The sequence below is a fragment of the Paramisgurnus dabryanus genome, chromosome 10 (genome assembly GCF_030506205.2).
Source record: "Paramisgurnus dabryanus chromosome 10, PD_genome_1.1, whole genome shotgun sequence".
Lineage (NCBI taxonomy): Eukaryota > Metazoa > Chordata > Actinopteri > Cypriniformes > Cobitidae > Paramisgurnus > Paramisgurnus dabryanus.
The window spans coordinates 20,406,571-20,427,609 of record NC_133346.1 but is presented as its reverse complement, the minus strand read 5'-3'; the positions used below and the strand labels follow the sequence as shown (position 1 = coordinate 20,427,609).

Below are 21,039 nucleotides of genomic sequence, written 5' to 3'. Positions count from 1 at the left end.
TCATGGAGCTGCGTGTCATCACAGCTGCATGTGTATTGTTCTTCGTCTACAGCGCATTTTGATTTTTTGCAAGAGAGCGCCCCCTGGCTTTTGGATGTAGTGGCATTTCACCGTAATTCATTGAGAAACATAGCAAGCATTATCGGCCGATCGATCGGAGCATCCCTAGAGGACAGTTATTTCGTGCAGACGTCAGCCCAACAACCCTTCGTCCAAAGCACTAATCATGAGGTGGTTTACTCACTTCAATACGCAGATGCTTCACCACTGCCCATTCGTTCGTCAAGAAAAGATCCGTCACTTTACTCTCAAGGAAGTCCTAGTTGCAAATTTCTTCAATCCACACTCCACCACCCTCAACGGCTGTGATCTCCTTACGACTCCTCTGGCCTCGAAGTGGCTTCTGTCAACATAAGCACAGCACGACACTGCAAGCTTTAAGTGTACACACACAATGAAGATACAGACTCACCCACGGCACTACACACACACTTAGTGAACTACGGACTGAGCCAGAACTCGACCCGGCGGTACATCCACATCATAACAGCGACTGTCTTCTACTTACTCAGCCCAGTGACTTGCATTTAGCGATGCTTTCTTCACCCAGTTAGTCCAACCTCCGTTTCCTCTGTTTACAGGTTCCGCCAGGTCTCCGGGGAAACAACAATACAGCACTACTGCAGCACCACAACAACACTCGCTACAGCAACAACAACTCCCCGTTTGCATTCCCAGGGCTCTCTTTATACTCCTTCCTTTCTCCTCTTCAGCCAATCGCCAACCGCTGTGTTAATTTTACGCACCTGTATTCCATCTGGCTTGATTTTCCTTCGGAAAACCTACCAGAAGTTCCGGTGTTTGCTGTAAGTTGTCCGGGCAGAAACTATCTCCTTCTCAAATTTTGGTTCCGCCCACGGAAAAAGGTCAGACTGTGACATTTCTGTTGATAACAACAAAAGAAGGAATGATAACACTCCCTCCCAGCCTTCAGGAACACCAGAACCACAGCTGATGTCGTCACACTCTCTCTCCCTCTCTCCAACATCACCACTTCTCTGCTTTTCAGAAAAAATGGAGAAACTGGTATTTGCTGGAACAAAGCTCTCCCCCTCTATTGCTGCGAGTCCCCAACTATCAACCAAGAAATGGCGGGCTCCTCAACCACCAAAGCCTTCGGGCCCAGCCCGCCCTCCCCCTCCATCTGAGAGAGCACTCCGACCTCTGCCTCAACGTCAGGGATCACACCAGCCTTCATCTGCAAACAGCACTGGTAACTGATATGTGTTGGGTTCCCGCTACGTCAGCAGTAGCAATCATAAATATTTTAAGAACAAGCGGGCGCCCGATGTCCCTTTAGTTTTCCCTATCTCTGTCCTGACATGGGATAGGAAGACGAAAGCCTTCTCCAGCCGCACAGCAATTCTATCTAATCTACTGCCTATTTTACGTCATTCTGAGATTGATACAGTGCCAAAACCAGTTATTGTTAAGTTAGCACTTCTGAACATCAGTTCACTAAAGAACAAATCCTATTTAGTTCATGATCTTATCACCACTAACAACCTGGACTTTATGTTTCTAAATGAAACCTGGTTAGATGACAGCTGCAGTGATACAGTCCTCAATGAATCAGCCCCACCCAATTTTACTTTTATAAGTGTCTGTAGAGCTGTTAGAAGAGCTGGAGGAATAGCTGCTTTATTCAAAGATGCCTTTCAATGCAAGCAAGTGTTACTTGGTGATTACCAGTCTTTTGAATATTTGTGTATTGTTCTAAAAGGTACACCACGCATTCTGTTTACAATTATTTATAGACCTCCCAAATACACCTCAGCATTTGTTGATGAATTCACAGAACTTTAATCAACAATTTCCTCTGAATTTGATTATTTTGTTATTATTTTCCGCCGCACTGCTATAGCATCAGCTATGCTCCTCTGTGCTAATAAGCCCTCGTGAACAGCCAGTTGGAGCGTGTGCGCGACACACGGCAGACTTGGGAGCCCTGCGTCATTCATGGCTTTAATCATGTTTTTGGCGTTGTCACGAAGCACAACATGTACTGATGTTTTAGGTATACCCCATGTCTGGAGCATTTCCTCAAACACATGCGCTATAGCCCCCCTGGTGTGCGAGCTGCGGAATTGTTTCGCATGTAATATGGCTCGTTGCGATGTGAAACTCTCGTCTATCCACTGGGAGGTTAGGCTAATTAGCGCCTCAGGGCTAACACTGCTTGTCCAAATATCCGTGGTGAAACTAAACGCAGACGAAGCTTGCAGTAGGCTGTGGATATGTTTTTTCACGGAGTCGTGTAGTTTAGGCAGCTCCGTGTCAGTCATGTAGCTGCGGCTTGGGACATCATATCTGGGCTCCAGAACATGGAGGAGACGCAGGAATCCCACATTTTCTACCTCCGAGAGTGGCTGGTCACTCAATGCAATGTACTCGATAATTGCCTGTGTTATTTGAACAGCACGTGGATTGTCTCTGGACATTTTCTCACGTCTTGCAAGAGTTTGCTGCAGCGTGGGTTGTGTTGGTTTAGAAGCGTGGGTAAACTCTTTGTACTCGTTGTCGTGTTGGGATTTTAGGTGCTTGATTAAATTACTTGTGTTAAGTGCGCTACCTTTTGAGCCTCCTCTGGACAATTTCGCTGAGCATAATTTGCAGTTCGCCTTTGTTTTGTCGTCTTCATTCACTTTGAAATAGTTCCACACGGCTGACATTGTCTCGTCTCGCCTCACCTTCTCCTCGCTCTGAGCTGCAGGCGGGGCCCGGAGGCGGGCACTCTGCGCCTGTGATTAACCCCTTACACGCCGCACAAACAAAGACATTTCTTGACCGTGGTTTCAGTCCCCGGTATCGGATGACTTTTAACGAGTACGAGTACTTTAAAAATTTTGGTTTCGACGCATCCCTAGAAGCAGTGCAAGAATTGAACCCTGTGGGACTCCACATGTCATGGATGTCCACTCAGATTTATGGTTACCTATGTTCACATAGTAATCTCTCCCTTTTAGGTATGATTTAAACCATTTGAGGACCATCCCAGAGAGCCCTACCCAGTTTTCCAGTCTATGTATGAGTATGGTGTGATCTACTGTGTCAAAGGCAGCACTAAGTTCTAGTAGCACCAGCACTGATATTTTACCTGAATCAGAGTTTAAGCGAATATCATTTATTATCTTTATGAGCACGGTCTCTGTGCTGTGATGCTGACGGAAAACAGATTGAAAATTGTCCAGATAGCCATTTGAGTTTAAGAATTTGTTCAGCTGATTGAAAACAACCTTTTCAATGATCTTGCTTATAAACGGAAGATTTGAGATTGGTCTGTAGTTGCTAAGTATGGTTTTGTCTAGATTACTCTTTAGAGGGTTAACAACTGCTGTTTTAATGACTCTGGAAAAGTGCCTGTGATCAGAGAGGTATTTATTATTTTTAAGAGGTCAGTTTCTAAACAGTTAAGTACCTTTTTGAGAAAAGATGTGGGGAGCGTGTCAAGTCTGCAAGTTGATGCTTTAAGATGTTGTACTGTTTCTTCCAAGGTTTTTATATCAATTATGTCAAATTCTGAGAGAATGACTAATTTCTGAGGTTGTTGGCCATCCTCGCCCCCTTTGAGGAACTAACTAAAAAAGTGAGCAGCTACGACGCACTAGCCTCTGATGTCATTCCAGCTGTTACTGTGCTAGTGAGACTTCTAAACAGAGAAACAGACGAGGACCACGGCGTCAAGACAATAAAAGCAACCTTACTGGCAGCTGTCAAGAAGCGCTTCAGTGACATCGAGACCAACCCACTGTACTTCATCTCCACCATACTTGACCCAAGGTAAAGTCTGTGTGCTATTCAATGATAAACTACAGTACTAAATGTAAGATTAATTTCCATCTGAAATATTATATTATATTTTTGTAACTAAAATACACAAATACAAATATATGCAATATATATAATATGAAATATATTTCCCTTATTACTGCCAGAAAGCCAAATGGCTGGCATTTATGACAGTGGTTTAGGGGAAACTAAAATCTGTCCTATTTTTCCACATATTAATACATTCATGAATTTTGTTCAGGTATAAAGATCGCTTCTTCTCCCACAATGCTCCGGATTGCACTGTCACTGTTTACATTTTTTTTATATAATTATTTATTTTGTAATATGTTGAATACAACATGCTTTTCATTTTAAATAAATGTTCTTAATTCCATCGGCGAGTACTGAAATGCAAGTACTCGTACTCGTACTCGTTTTCCAAAAAAGTGGTATCGGTGCATCCCTAACCGCTTCTGTTTAATTTGTATATGCTCCCACTTGGTCATATAATGAAAAAGAACCAAATTGCTTACCACAGCTATGCAGATGACACCCAGATATACTTAGCCCTGTCACCCAATGACTACAGCCCAATTGACTCTCTATGTAAATGCATTGAGGAAATTAACTGTTGGATGTGTCAAAACTTCCTCCAGTTAAACAAAGACAAAACTGAAGTCATTGTATTTTGAAATAAAGATGAAACTCTCAAGGTTAATACTTACCTTGACTCTAGGAGTCTAAAGACACAAAATAAAGTCAGAAATCTTGGAGTAATTTTAGAGTCTAATCTTAATTTCAGTAGTCACGTGAAAGCGATAAGCAAATCAGCTTACAACCATCTCAGAAATATTGCCAGAATTAGTTGTTTTGTCTCAAGACAGGACTTAGAGAAACTTGTTCATACTTTCATCACAAGCAGGGTGGATTACTGCAATGGACTCCTTACGGGGATCCCCAAAAAGACCATTAGACAGCTGCAGCTCATACAAAACACTGCTGCCAGAATTCTGACCAGAACCAAAAAATCTGAGCACATCACTCCAGTCCTCAGATCCTTGCACTGGCTTCCTGTCACATTTAGAATAGATTTTAAAGTATTGTTACTCGTTTATAAATCACTTCATGGCTTAGGACCCAAATACATGACAGATATGCTAACTGAATAAAAACCTAACAGATTACTTAGATCATTAGGATCCGGTCAGTTAGAAATACCAAGGGTTCACTCAAAACAAGGTGCGTCAGCATTTAGTTATTATGCCACCTCTAGCTGGAATCAGCTGCCAGAAGAGATCAGATGTGCTTCAACAGTAAACACTTTTAAATCTAGATTAAAAACACATCTGTTTTACTCTGCATTTACTGAATAAGCACTGTGCAGCCTCACACTGACTGCACTTTGAAGTAGAGGTCTACACGGAAGACCCGAGACCCGAAGACCCGGGACCCGACCCGGGACCCGTACAGGTTCGGGTCTATATTTTAAATAATCAGCCGGGTCCGGGTCGGGTCTCAATCTATTACTTCGGGTCCCGGGTCTGTTTAACATTGTGGATAATACCCGAGGTCAATCGGACTCGGAGAACACACACTCACATTTAAATAAAATATTTCAAAATCAGCAACAAAAACTTAGATGAACTGTCGCATAGCATAAATTTTTTCTATGACGCTAAAATTGCGTTAAAAAGTTTATATTTGGTTGCTCCAACCAGGCAGCTAACGCGCATGTGCTCTTGTAATGTTTCTCTGGCTACCAGTCAGGAGCTTCTGCAGTGAGACGCAATGACTTTACCTTTGACAATTGGCTCTTTTATTTAGAAGGCGGGACCTATTCCGCCGTACCGCGCATTTTGCACTGACTTCTCTCATTTTTATAATAATATTATAAATTGACCGTCTTGCTGTTATATCTAAAGTTTTCGCGACTCAAAGAGCACAGAGATGATAGCAAAGAAGCAAACGAAAGCAGCCATGGCACTGAACGAGCAATCGTTATTATAATCCAAATGGGCAAACATTATTAAGCAAGTTGACCCGATGTGAAACTGCGTTATTAATCACCATGACTGTAAAGTGGACTTTAAAAGCTGGAATAAGCATTAAACATTTCAATCGTCAAGATAGGAATAACATGGATGGAACTTTCTTGGAAATAAGGATTGTGCATCACACAGACAGGTACAAGGAGGGAGAAGACTAACTTCTATGGGTAAGACAAAAAGTTTAATTTTCGCTACTTGTTTATTGACTTTTTAATAACATTTAGCTAAAGAATATTTGCCGGTCGGGTCTGTGTCTTCCCGGACGGGTTCGGGTCCAGATATTAAATTATAGACGGGTCTTCGTCGGATCCGGGTCCAGCTTTTAAATAATAGATGGGTCCGGGTCGGGTCCGGGTCCAGCTTTCATAACAACAGACGGGTCCGGGTCGGTTCAGTGTAGCACATTTGCGGGTCTGATCGGGTTCGGGTAGGAATTTTTGGACCCGTGTAGACCTCTACTTTGAAGGGATGGTTCACTTTGGAATGGGGGTTCTGTCATCATTTTCTCATCCTCGTGTTGTTCTGGGCCTGTGTGGGTTTCTTTAAAAAAAATTTGTTTTGTTTTTTTTCTGGTGGGCACGGGGGAGGATATTTTGGGAGGTTGTGGTGGGCGCGCGGCGGTGGGTTGCCGTTAGCCTGGCTCCGCCCTCCTACGTGCTTCCGCTTAATTTTCATTTCGCTTCAGCAGTACGTCTGGGATTGCTCTATAGAGTTTCGTTTTCTCCTGCAAAAATCTGCAGGACCAATCAGCGAACAGATGGGGGTGGCTAAGAACGATGACGTTGAGGTCGTGCGTCAGTTTAAGTTGTAGTTCAGTAATGGCAGCGGAGAAAGACGTGAGAAAGGCTATTCGGTCCGTTGTTGCAAAACTGCGAATATACAGAAGTTAAAGCCGGAGCAAGAACCAGGTTTGCTAAGTTTTGTTTGTCTGATTATTCTGACTTGTTGTTTCCGGACGGTTTCGGTGCATGATATACGTCACGACCACACGTTAGCGATTGGCTTTGGCAGATCCTGAGTGACTCTGGGCAGATCCAATAGTTTTAAACTTCAACAATGGACCCTCCTTAACGGAAGTAACACTTTGCAATGGAGCGTGGCCAGACTCTCTGTACAAATGAAATGAATGTACGAGAGTCTGGTTGGACCAGGCTAGGTTGCCGTGGGCTTCCATGGTAGCATTAAAAACCTGCTATGGAGGCCTATGGTCGCTTGCTGCTCTGTGTTTGCCATCATTTCTCGGGGTATCTTCTTTGTGGTCGTCGGAGGAGGGGGATGCGTGCGGGTTTGGAGGGGCGTGGGGATGGGTGGATGGTGGCAGGGTTTTTCATTTTGAAGTGAACTATCTTTAACTCAAGTCACTTTTACTCCTGTTTTATTCTTTTTGACATTTTAAACTGTTTTTATTAAAATCACATTTATTTTCTTTAATTGTTATTTTAAATTCTCATGTATCTTTGTTTTTATTGTGATTTTATCGTGTATCTCTTATTTTTACATTTTCTTTTTTAAATATTGTTTTCTCATTTCTGTGTAAAGCACTTTGAATGACCTCTGTATATGAAATGTGCTATACAAATAAACTTGCCTTGCCTTGCCTTGCCTAATGCCTTATTGATTGCCATTGGTTAATGCTTTCAATAAAAAACAACCTATCTACAATGAACAGAGAGAGAGAGAGTTAGATAGAGAATATGGTCTGAGAAGATCCAGCAGCTCCATAATGAGTTGTCTTGGGAGGCGATTTTTTTCTAATATAGCCACGTCAGGCAAAATGTCAAAAGGGCTTTGCAGAATAAAAGTTTTGCAGAATAAAAAATTGACATGGACTAAACGGCTCCGCGGCCTAATTTCCCTTTAGTGTAGTGTTTTTACAGCTTTTTTTATCATATACGTTTATTCTTTATATACATTGAAAGTTTTAATGGATACCGAGATGTATATGTGTGCATTTATGTAATGTATCTTTATTGTTCTTAATGGTAAGTCAAGTATTTTTACAGTATGAATCATATTATATGTATAATCTACCTAGTCTCCTGAGGATGCGTATAAATAGCACGTGTAAAACTCGTGCAATACATACGCCAAATTCCACTTTGGCGTGCATATGATACGCAAGTCCTTCCCATTCACTTAAACGGTGCATCTTTTTTTGTCGTTTTATTTATTGGTTTCTCAATTTTTTCTGTTTTTTAAACCATTTTCGCTTGGGTTTAGGGTTAGATTTTAGATTTGCTTAATGAGGTTATTTAAAGGACAAGTTCGGTATTTTACACTTAAAGCCCTGTTTTCAGATTGTTTATGGTGAAATAGAACGGTTTTGACTGAATTTTCGACATATGCGGCTGCCCTAAGAATTTTCGCTTGTTTGCATTTCACCTCACAACTCTACAATGTGTTTAATGGTGCACTGGAACAATCCTTTCTAAAATGCATTAAACTTTCGTTTACAAAGACGTGAAACTCACCGAGTGGTCAGGGGTGTTCACTGATATGCTCACACAAAAATCACTGCAAAAGATTCTTTCCAACAGCTGTTTTAGCATTCGTTGTAAACTTGTGGACCTATTTTTCCAAACACCTTACACCCATACATTCTTCCGCTTAGAGCTTGAATAATGGACACTCCAGCCCAGGTGGTTGCGCTAATCCGCCATTGCCAATTGCAAGAATAGAAACAAAGTTCCCGGTGCGAAGTAATACCGTACCTCACAGCACATCTAATACAAGTCAATGGAGTTGGCAAAAACTACGATAAAACCTGTTGGAATGCGTATTTTGCAGCGATTTTTGTGTGAGCATATCAGTGAACACCCCTGACCACTCTGTGAGTTTCACGTCTTTGTAAACAAAAGTTTAATGCATTTTAGGAAGGATTGTTCCAGTGCACCATTAAACCCATTGTAAAGGTGGGAGGTGAAACACAAACACGCGAAAATTCTCGGGGCAGCCGCATATGTCGAAATTTCAGTCAAAACCATTCTATTTCATCATAAACAATCTGAAAACAGTGTAAAATACCGAACTTGTCCTTTAATATACAGGTTTCTCCATGTTTTTGTCCATATTTAAGCCATGGTTGCTTGGAGTTGGGGTTAGAGTTGGGGTTTGGGTTAGGATTAGGGATGCACCGAATATTCGGCCACCGAAAATTTTCTGCCGAAAATAGCCCAAAAGAGCATTTTCGGCTTTCGGCCGAAATACTTTTATCACCGAAACAATACGGCCGAAATGTTGTGATGACGCAAACAGAAACCGCGCCCTGCACGTGCTTGTGTGAAGCAACATGTATGCGGCGTTGATGTATTTAACCGCAAAAAGGCGCTAAAGTACGCACAGAGGCACATGCGGTTGTGTCCGGTCCAGACGTGATCATCACAGTGAGTACACCCTTCAAAGATCAGAAGTCTTGATGTGTAAACTTTAGAGAGAGTCGCGCAAATGTGTCTCATACTGTATAGTCCATTAACATACATGTGCAGAATAAAGCAATGAAAAACAACGTAACGTTTTTATGCTGCGCTGTTTGGGATTCGCCTTCGTTCTCTGTGTGCGCGCGCGCGTTTAACAGTGCCCTCAATAGTGCACACACTAGTGAGACGCAAACAATCGAACGTAAAATCTTTCTGTTATTGACAGGGCACATATAAACAAAATTATCTCCAAAGTATTATTTTTCTAATAAAAACATTTGTTTATGTCTTAAGTGTATGTATAGATTACAGTCATAAACCAGTCTCTGCTTATTTAAAGAGACACCTCAATTACTTAAGTCTAACAAAGAGACAAATAGCTCTAAAAATAATAATATATTTAATTTATACATTAAAGACAGTGTTATGACTCATTTAATTCGATTTCTGTACCTAATGCTAATGTTAGCCCTTAATAATCTGCAGCTTTGTTCTTTTTTAGAAATGTTTGTAATTTCTTTATTTGTTAATAGATTTTCCCCACCCCCTTTTTGCTGATCTGAAAAATAATCCGATCCGTGCCTCAAAAACTGTAATGTGATCTGAACCGTGAGTTCTGTGATCTGTCACACACCCCTAGTAAAGGTAGTACACAGTGATAGCCATAAATGCATTTGTACTAATAATTGGCATAATAATTTATTTCGGTGTTTCGGTTTCGGTTTTTCGGCCTTGGTTTCCTCATTTTCGGTTTCGGCCAAGAATTTTCATTTCGGTGCATCCCTAGTTAGGATGTCATTTTTATATAACAAAAAGTTGTTCTAACCCTAAACCCAAGTGAAAATGGTAAAGAAATAGCAAAAACATTGAGAAACCAATAAATAAAACGACAAAAAAGATGCACCGTTTAAGTGAATGGGAAGGACTTGCGTATCATATGCACGCCAAAGTGAAATTTGGCGTATGTATTGCACGAGTTTTACACTTCGTGCTTTTTATACGCATTTTCAGGAGACTGGGCTGCATTTATTATGTATGCAAACATAACATTTTTAAAACAAACAGTACAGAAAAAAACAGGCTATATGTTAAAAGAAATAACCTAATATAAAACTGTCAAATGTATGAAATATTTAATACATTGTATTATAGAATACATGATATTATTGCTTTTTAGTCCAATTCAAATCTTTAATCTTTCTAAATGAATTATAAACTTAACGTTATCAAAACGCTATAAGAAACATAGAGGGAACAGTCTTCGATGGGGAACAAACTTTGACACTACACAAGCGCAGTCTTTGATTCATTGGTTCTGACACCAAATAATGTAAACTGCATAAATAGTCCTGTATCCATTGCAAACATATTTTATTATAATGTCCATACCATAAAATTATTGTTGAGCCACAACATTGTCAACATACCATAGTTTGACTTGTACTGCGCTGATTTCTAAAGACTGCTGCACAGTGGCGACGATAGCGTCTTGCGCTCAAACAACGCTAAGAGAGAGCTTATGAATGGTCCAGACCAACCTTACGAAAGTGTGACTCACAGAAGATATACTTAGCGTACGAACGTGTTGGGAATCGTGCCATAGAGTTAAGAGAGGGGTTAAGGAATAGGTTAAGAACTACTTAGCGATAATAATGTTTTGGAGAACCAGGCCCTGGTTGTTAATTCAGCAGGAAAGTTTGTTTGATTCTCCCTCTGTTTACGTGAACACGCTGATGACATATGATTTCATTCGGTCCAAGTTCAATGATTTGTTAAACATTTTTTGGTCCTACACCTTTCACAGATGACATATATTTATACAAAAACATTTAAACACTTTAACATATGCTGTTTCTCAATATGCGTTCTTCAGCGATCTTGCGTTCTTGTGTCCTCGCTCTATGTCATCATTAACAGTCGAAGTTCAATTCCAATTCTCAAGAACACAAGTACAGAGGACGCATGAAAATACCCGGATGAGTTCTTGATATCGAGGATGCATCGAGTGCAGACTTGCGCGCTGAAATCTGGGGAGGTCACGTGACCAGCAGGAAGATCGCACACATCTCAATTCTCACAGGTGGGTTCTGTGTTCTCGCGACCTTCTAAGTTCGTTCTTCCGAGGTCGCCTGGCAAGACCAGTCTCCACGAGAACACAAGTCCGTTCTTTGCGTTCTTGGAATTGAGAAACAGCCATAGTGATTGCTATCAGGATGTGAGGAGACTTTCAACCAGCATAACTAAAAATGCTTCTGGATCAAATCAGCTACCCTGCATTTAATGGGTTTTATATCTTATCTTTGACTAGGCCATTTCAAGTACAAGCACATTAAAGAGCCAGTAATATGACAATTTTAAGCATCCTATCACTATTTATAAGTCCCGAACAACAGGTTTAAATGCATGCAAGGTCAAAAAACACTGTAATTTTCTCAAAATATAAATTTAAAATTACCCCATTTCTCAGAGATCCCCAAACGATTCGTGTGAAGCCGTTCAACGACTCAGTCTGCCTAAACCCCACCTTTCAGTAGCCTACTCTGCTCTGATTGGTCAACTGACCAATGAGTGTCTTTGCACAGATCAGTCTCACAGTCAGACCACAGATCAGTCAGTGGCACAGACCAACAACAGTGCAACATGTATTGACCTCGTGCTAACATGATTTACTGAGAAGACATTGTCAACATCAATACACATCATTCATCATTAATCCAAGCAATAAAAACAACGATTAAAACTAACATTTTACACTCATTTAAGCATTTATGTAAAATAACCGGGTCATAGCAAAACCGTAAATGAGCATGCGTTAGCCGTTTGCTAACGTGACTCTCTGACAGTAAATTAACAGTTTAAACACACAACATCATTCATCATTAATCCAAGCAATCAAACGACGATTGAAACTAACAATTTTACACTCATTTAAGCATTTATGTAAGCTAATCGGGTCATAGCAAAACCGCTTGCTATCGTGACTCTGACAGTATATAAGTTAGAGTTTAAACAACGATATCATTCATCATTAATCCAAGCAATAAAAACGACTATAGACATTTTACACTCTTTTAAGCAAGTATGTAGCTATAATCATACTTACAGGTTGTGGTTAGGAGACGCATGTTGTTCCAAATAAAGTGGGTACTGAACCACTTTCATTGCCAAACGTCTAAATCCATCCGTTAAAAATTTATTTTAACCACTGATTCTTCACAGCCAGATGCGTTTAGTATATCCCTCCTTGAAAAAGTCTCCTTTGGTAGTGAAAACAACACAAACTGAAAACAGCGTGAGCTGAAAGCGTGAGCTGAGCGTGAGCTGAAAGCGTGAGCTGAAAGCGTGAGCTGATGTTGTTTACACAGACTAACTAGCTGTGGGCGGGTCATAGTTTTCGTTTGTCCCGGGCAAGGCTGTAGGCGGAGATAGTATCTCATGTGACGTGGATGCGTTCGTGTGACGTGGATAAAGACAGGCAGGAGATTCAATCCATATATAACGCAGTGTTTCCCATACGTTGATTTATTCGTGGCGCACCGCCACAGAATCAGCGCTGGCCGCCACAAATAGATTTTTCATGATCCCCATTTACATTTATATTTTACTGTTTAAAAACGTCTTATTTCATTGTTGCAAGCACCCAGCGCGCCCCCTCCCTTTCTATGTTGCATGCAGCGCGCGCCCCTCTCTCTCTCTCTCTCTCTCTCTCTCTCACACTCTCACATGAGCGTGAAAAGGTGGCGGTGTTTCAATGTCCGTTCCTCCGTATACTTTCTTTTTCGCGTAAACGTCAACAGTCACAGATTTTACTGACAGAGAAGACGGCGATGACTTGACGAAAGGTTAGCATTAGTGTTTCCCACACACACCCGTTCTCTCCCTCTCTATAATGCGATATGCCTGCGCACGTGTTTTGTAGTAACTTTGTGTAACAGTTACTGTGTATTTTCTGATATTTCTAAATTTTCACCCAATTGTCTGCGCTATACGCGACAATAAAACTCGCATTTAAATAAAAAGGGGCTCATAACAAGACATTGATGAGAAGAGCAACAGCAGTAAGACTTCAATGTAAATGTATGGTGATTTATATACCAGCTGTAAACATACACGTACGTTTCGTAATTCCTGTTATTTTGCGGGTTTCTTTCAAATATAAAAGCGCTTAAGCATTTACTTTTAAACAAGTCAGTGGCAAGTCAGTTCCTGAATAACACGACACAAACTTTAAAAAGTCAAATTCACTTCTCAGAGGCACAGAACTGTTCCTGAAACTGACATTCTCCCCAAACTGAAATTAAACACAGTGTTTCGAGTTTTTCTCGTCTGTGTCATGTTGATATCAAGAACCAACGTGCACATGACGACGAGAGAGGTGACCTGCTGCGCAATCGAGTTACCCCTCCCACTTCTGAATGTTTAACTGAGATTTCTAATCCCGTCCGACCATCAATATTACAGACTGCTCATTTTATGTCTGACAACAGAACTGATAATATGTAAATAATAGCAATCAGTTGTTTTAAAATGCAATATAACGTGACAGATCAAAGAGTAGAAGTGAAACATATTTCAGGTGCCAACACTCGATCAAACCGGATCAAACGCAAACACGTGATGACGTCACATATATGCTAATTAGAGTGTGACGTCATCAACGCCACAAGTCTCTCAAAATCCTGTGGGAAACACTGTAACGACTCGAGCGATTCAGAGTCGTTTCCCTGCTTTAGAAGCCAATAACTTTATTAATCGTGCACTTTTTGGTTCAACGACTTTACACGTTGTTTACATTGATGGACAGCTACATGACACACTGCAATAAAGGTTAGTTTCGATTTTGGATCTGTGTGGCTCTTTAAAAAACTAATAAAAGATTCATCATGTGGAGGTATTTTTGGTTTTGAAGGGTCACGAGTCTTATGAGCAAAAGTAGCCTAATAATGATGCTGTCTTAGTAAACATCACTAATGTCCATGTAGTGTAGTTTGATCTTCTGCTGACTGCTGTATTTGTGCTTTGTGTTTATTTGTATACAGAGAAAAAACATCTAATACTCCAGATCAATAAATTAACCAAGGAAAGAGATGAGTTAATGAATGAAAGAGAAGAACTGAACAGATGGCTCACTGAACAAGGTAATCTCATGTTTACTCTCCCTAAAATATTGAAGAATGATTAATATTTAACTTTACTTACTAATAAAAAGGTATTAAGTTTATTTCCCAGGAAATACTAATAAAAAAGAAATTAATATACTGTAAGTCACACCACTGCCCTAAACCTAACATCTCACAAGATTTAGCTGTAGCTCTATAGAGACATAACGTGCAATTGACTCATAATGGCGAGTGTCGGAAAACAACTTTTTAACAGAATGTATACACTTTTTGTTCCCTGAGAATCAAACCCATGATCTTTGTGCTGCAAACACAATGAGCTACCAATCGAACTACAATAATATAGTAAATGTTGTCTTATCCACAGTCAAAGGTGGATAGTTTCAGCATTGTGTTTATTTCAGCACTGACAAAGTTAATATCTGAGCTGTTGTTTCAACAGATTGGCGCTCTGATAACTTTAAATGGATTTACTACAACTTGAGTTTTTATTACATTTCAACTGAGAGGAGAACCTGGAGTGACAGCAGACGAGACTGTGAACAGAGAGAAGCAAATCTGCTGATTATAAACAACAAAGAGGAACAAGTGAGTGATGAAGAATGAGATTTAATCTGTTTGTTTATGTAAACATTCATTTATATGAGTATTTGTGTATAATTTATCACTGTTTGATTATTACAGGAATTTGTGCAGAATGCTACATCTGGTCGATTTAATTATTGGATTGGTCTGAGTAAAGAGGGAGGGGTGTGGAAATGGGTTGATGGCACCACATTGAAATTAAGGTGAGAGATCATTACATTTAACTGAAGATCAGAAGGTGTCAGTAAGGTTTTTTATCTCGTGTTTCATTGGTGTTTCAGTTTCTGGATTAACAGAGACCCCGGATCTTACAGTCAGAACTTTGCTGTAATATCTTCATCAGGATGGGCTAATCGTTCATGTGATTTTACTACTAGATGGATCTGTGAGAAAATAATCTAACAGTGAAATAAACTCATGAAGTAAAACACCAGAACCAGTTTGTATAGTAATTGTATTTAATAATTTTGTTTGTTGTTATACAATAAATTATTGTGAGTACTATACTGTAATGTCAAAATTTATATATTAGCCTAAATATTTATATTTCTTTTTTTTATTTTGATCTGTCTGTCTGTCTGTCTGTCTGTCTGTCTGTCTGGATATGTAAATGATTATATACAGTAGCCTTTTCTGTTTGTTTACGTAGGTTTTCTAAACAGGTACTGATGTGTTTGTGTTGTCAAATATTTTTCTTTATATTTTTCTAAATATTTATATACACCTCTATATAAAAATATAACATTCAGACAGGGAAATAGTTTTTTCAGTTCTTGTAAAGATAATTGAAGCTGACATAAGATTAAACATGAAAGAAGAGTAAGAGAAAGAAGAGTGATGAACTCCAAGCTGTGGTACAAGGTAATCATGCATTTCATTTAAGTCAAAATAGATTAAAAGATATAGTTACATGTACAGTACAGCTTTATGCTACAGTATAGTACCATGCAGTGAAAAGTGTTTGTCATCTTATCTTTCTGTATATTTAATATTTTTACACAGAATATAAATAAATTTTCAACCAAAATCTCATGCATAAGCGAAACCCTTTAAACCAAAAACAACTATTATAGATATTTTTACGATAAATTCTTTCATCGGTTTATTTTAAAAGTTATGAAACCCATTGCCTCTGTGTTAAAAGAATTACTTTGTTAAAAGCTCAGAAAAATGCTTCCTGTAGTAACTTCATTCACCATTTCAGGTCCTGTCCTTACATAATAAAGGCAGGGTAGCTGATTTTGAAAAATGTTAAAGCCCATGTTGCAGGTTAACCACCACCAGGGACGTGCACAGACATTTTGAGGGGCAGGGGCTCAAGTGAAATAAAGGGCACTTCTCGTAATTATGTAAAAAAGTATATATATTAACGCAATTCTGACTTCCTTTTTAAAAAAATATTTAAAAAGTTAATTAATTTTATCTTCCTCAAACTCATGCAATTGTTTAATTTTCAAAAGATGTCTACAAAATAATCAGTTGTTCACACAGACACCATGGTCTCCTTAGTAGTCTAGGTTTATATAGCAGCAAAGGAAGCCATTACACAATGTGCATGTTTTGAAAACATTAAATTACACATTTATTACAAATTTGTTAAAATGCTAAAAACAAAGTTGTGACTGCTGAGTTAGCGCTACATGCCAATAAATGCTATATCATATGCTAGCGTTTAGCTGATTAGTTGTTACTCAAAATGTATTTTTGTCGGATAAGGGCTCAAAATATAAGGTCTGTTTACTAATGTGAGCTTCTGGCATGAGCCTCAGAGTAGAGCAATCAGAGCAGAGCTCAACATTATTATTCATGACCCTTTCAAATAGGGCAAAAATAGACCATTTCATTCAAATGACAAATTCTAGGGTTGTAAATTGACATGTAAAAACGTTTCTGGATAATTTTTGCACTTAATAAGTCTCAAGTCTCAAGTCTTATTTATTTATATAGCCCTTTCCACTACAACGTAGGCCAAAGGACTGTACAATTAAAACCATGAAATAAAGCATACAAAATACAATATACAATAGAGCATCAAGAATTAAAAGATACAGAATACAAATAAGTTTTCACACGAATTTTAAAAATATCAACTGACGGTGCAGATCTAATATCAGGAGGCAAAGCATTCCACAACCTAGGGCCAACGACTGAAAACGCTCGATCCCCTTTCGTCTTAAGACGCGTTCTTGGAACATATAGTAGTAAACAGTTAAAAGACCTTTGGGATCTGCCAGAGTTCTTAACCACCAGATCCTTGATATATTCTGGGGCCAACTCATGAACAGCTTTGTAAACATATAACAAAACCTTATACTGTATCCGATATTTCACAGGGAGCCAATGGAGCCTTTTCAGAACTGGTGTAATATGCTCCCTTTTCTTAGTACCAGTAAGAAGCCTTGCTGCAGCGTTTTGAACCAGCTGCAATTTTGAAATAAGAGATTGACTGGCGCCTGTATATAAAGCATTGCAGTAATCCAAGCGTGAAGAAATGAATGCGTGAATAACTGTTTCCAGATCAGGAACAGACAAAAACGATTTTAATTTCGCAATAGTCCTTAACTGAAAAAAACAATTTTTTACCACGTTTTTAATCTGATGGTCAAACATAAGTGCAGAATCAAAGATTACACCTAAATTTCTTATTTTAGGCTGAACATATGTTTCCCATGTACCTAGGAAGTCCGTTAAACTAATGTCGTCCTTATTCATACCAAACACCATGACCTCAGACTTGCTTGCATTTAACTGCAGGCAATTTTGCTCTAACCAAGTAGTCACCTCCTTTAAACAAGCAACCAGGGATAAAGTAGGGCTTGATCCTCCAGCTCCAATCGGTAAATAAATCTGAATGTCGTCAGCATATAGATGATAAAATATACCATATTTCTTAAAAATTTGGCCTAAAGGCAACAAAAATAAAGAAAAGAGAATAGGACCCAGAACTGAACCCTGAGGTACTCCACAATCAAGAGAAGCTGGCCGGGAGGAAAAATCCCCAACCCTGACACAAATTGAACGACCCCTTAAATATGAGGAGAACCATTTTAAAACCATACCTCTCAGCCCTACAACGTCATGCAAACGATTGATTAAAATATCGTGATCAATTAAATCAAAAGCAGCACTAAGATCCAACATAATTAGAGCCCCAGCATTACCTGAATCTGCAATAAGTAATAAATCATTTGAGACTCGCAGTAAAGCTGATTCAGTACTGTGTCCTGCCCGAAAACCAGACTGAAAGACATCTAACACCTCATTTCTAGCCAAAAAAGTGTTTAACTGAGATAAAACTACCTTTTCCAAAATTTTAGAGATACAAGGCAGCTTTGAAATGGGCCTATAATTTGTAAAATCCAACGGGTCGAGAGAGGGCTTCTTAAGAAGGGGCTGGATAACCGCCTGCTTAAAACTTAAAGGAAAAATGCCTGTATAAAGACTGCAATTAACCATGGCAGTAATACAAGGCCCAATGTAATCAAATGTCGCGGCCAGCAAATCAAAAGGTAAAACGTCCCAACTAGCAGCTGGGCGATTTAATTTACAAATAATAAGACTGATGTCTTTAATTGAAACCAAATCAAACTTATCAAACGTACTAACATTTCTAAAAATACCTCCTGACAATTCATTTCGGTCCTGAAACCCAGATCTAATTGAGTTTACTTTATCTAAAAAGACATTTAAAAACTTCTCACAACACTCAGTGGATGGTGGTATTGAGACAGTGTTTGGGTTTAGAAACCTATTAATCGATTGAAACAAAATTTTTGGTGATTTCGAGTGCTGTGATATAATTTTGGAAAAAAATGCTGATTTAGCATCCTTTACAGCCTTTTGATATCCCACCCGTGAATCACGTAAAAACTGTTGATGGATCACAAGTTTTTCCTTCTTCCAAACCCGTTCTGCTTGCCTACACTGTTGTCTGAGAGTCCGAGTTTGTTCATTTAACCACGGCTGATGATTAACTTTACTATGCTTGATCTTATATGGAGCAACAGTGTCTAAAATTTCAGAACACACAAAATTAAAAACAGTAAGTAACTCATCTGGGTCTGTCGTAGTAACTACAGACTCAGGCCATGAAACATTAGAACAAGTACTAAAAATATCACCAAACGCCTGTGGTGTGGACTGCGTGATTGTACGGGAGTGTCTATAGGAAAACTGTTGCTCCACCTTCTCACTTTGGACCTTTACGTTAAAAGTAACAGGCAGATGATCTGAAATACAGGCATCATTTACAGCAACATCACAGATAGACAAACCTAAAGAAAAAACAAGGTCCAAAGTGTGTCCTTGTTCATGTGTGGGACCAAGTACATGTTGTATAAAGTTAAGTGAGTCCATCAGATTAGAAAACTCCTTCTCCAGGACAACAGATATGAATGTTAAAATCCCCAACAACTAAAATATGATCAGACAGTAATAAAATAGTAGATAAAAACTCAGAAAATTCCTGAATAAAAACTTGGCTATACTTTGGGGGTCGATAAACAACTACTCCCAGGACAGACTTATAAAACTCAAGTCTTAATAACTGAACCTCAAAGCTCGAATAACATGCGGTCGATAAACGGCGGCATTTATACTGCTGCTTGCAAACAGTCGCTAAACCCCCGCCACGACCCATCAGTCTCGGTGTATTTATTAACATATAATCAGATGGACAAATTTCCTCGCAAAGACTACACTCATCCCGATTTATCCATGTCTCTGTAATAAATAGGAAGTCCAAGACATTATGTAATATAAAGTCATTTAAGATAAATGTCTTGTTTGAGATCGAGCGTGCATTTACAAGCGACATCTGTAAAGTCTGTGCAACCGTAGGGGCTGCTGAAATAAGGCTCGACTTTACCATCTTCACACCGATCAAATTGCCCAAGTCTGCTCCTCTGACATGTGGTGAAAACTTTGCATCCTGATAAAACCTCATCGCTGACAAACCTCCGTCCGGATATACTGACAGCAAATGAGAACACCGCCAACCCCGAGGCTCCGCTGCCCGATCCATGATGCCGCCAGCTGTTTCCCACAGCACAACAGCACAAGACCTCCGCAAAAGTCTCTGCTTAACGTGAGCACCTGCACGTCTCCCTCGTCGTCGGCGCCGCTTTAGCCTACAGCACACACATCCCTCCAAAGAGCGCTGAAGATACGATGGCAGCGTGTTGAAGGAAAAGGCACATTTGTTTGCACTGCCTATCGACAAGTCCTCAACATGCGAACGAATCTGAAACAGGGTAGCGTGGTCGTAGACCCACAGTGACTGGCATGGACAAAATAAAACATTTAAAAGGACATATAAAACAAACAAACTAAGAAACATAGAGGAGCGACGGCAAGCCACAACACTGGTCGGCGCCATCTTTTGATAGGATAAATAAAGCAACATACCTTCTATGTAATTGTCAAAGAACAATTTAACATATTATGACAACACATCCTATGGCACCTTTAATCTTAGGTTTCATATTTATTTGGGTTACACATGTCAGAAACAACAAATATAGATTAGGCCTATTTTATTTGTATTTTATATTTAACTTTTTTGTGATGTCAGTGAAAATTCAGACTGGGCAAGTAAAATACTGAACCATCAGATTTCTTCCCAATCTACTCCAGCACTCCAGTATAACACATTATACTTATTTAACATTACAAAAAACGCAAACAAAAAAGCTTACTACTGTAGTTGGCAATTATATTATTGTTTGTGCTTTATTATTTTATGAGCAGTCTATTTAAACTACATACACTACACTGTTACAAGTTTGCAACTCTTCAGGTTAATATGGGATTGCCATGGAAAACAATGTCCCTGAATCGTTATGTGTAACAACGTGTCCAATATTTTGTGCATAAAACTGTTAATATAAGAATGCTTTCATCCTCACACACTTACCGGTAGCTGCCTGCATAATCATGCACATGATCGCGTCTCGTTCAGGGCAGGCTGAGCTTTGGCGCTTGAAGCGCGAATGATGCAGCACGAGTGTAGACAGACCAATCATAAAGCGAAGTAAGTTA

The 21,039-nt window shown here is 39.4% G+C and overlaps 1 protein-coding gene across 1 annotated transcript in view; it reads left to right on the top strand.

The window, feature by feature from the left end:
- LOC135779459 (C-type lectin domain family 4 member A-like) overlaps positions 1–15,441 on the top strand; it is a 37,282-nt gene extending 21,841 nt beyond the window's left edge. Inside the window, exons 4-6 of the mRNA XM_065290172.1 lie at positions 14,858–15,003; positions 15,100–15,203; positions 15,282–15,441. Of these exons, the coding sequence (XP_065146244.1) occupies positions 14,858–15,003; positions 15,100–15,203; positions 15,282–15,402 (371 nt within the window). The 3' untranslated portion in view covers positions 15,403–15,441. The remainder of the gene's footprint in view (positions 1–14,857; positions 15,004–15,099; positions 15,204–15,281) is intronic.
- Positions 15,442–21,039: the final 5,598 nt, after the last annotated feature.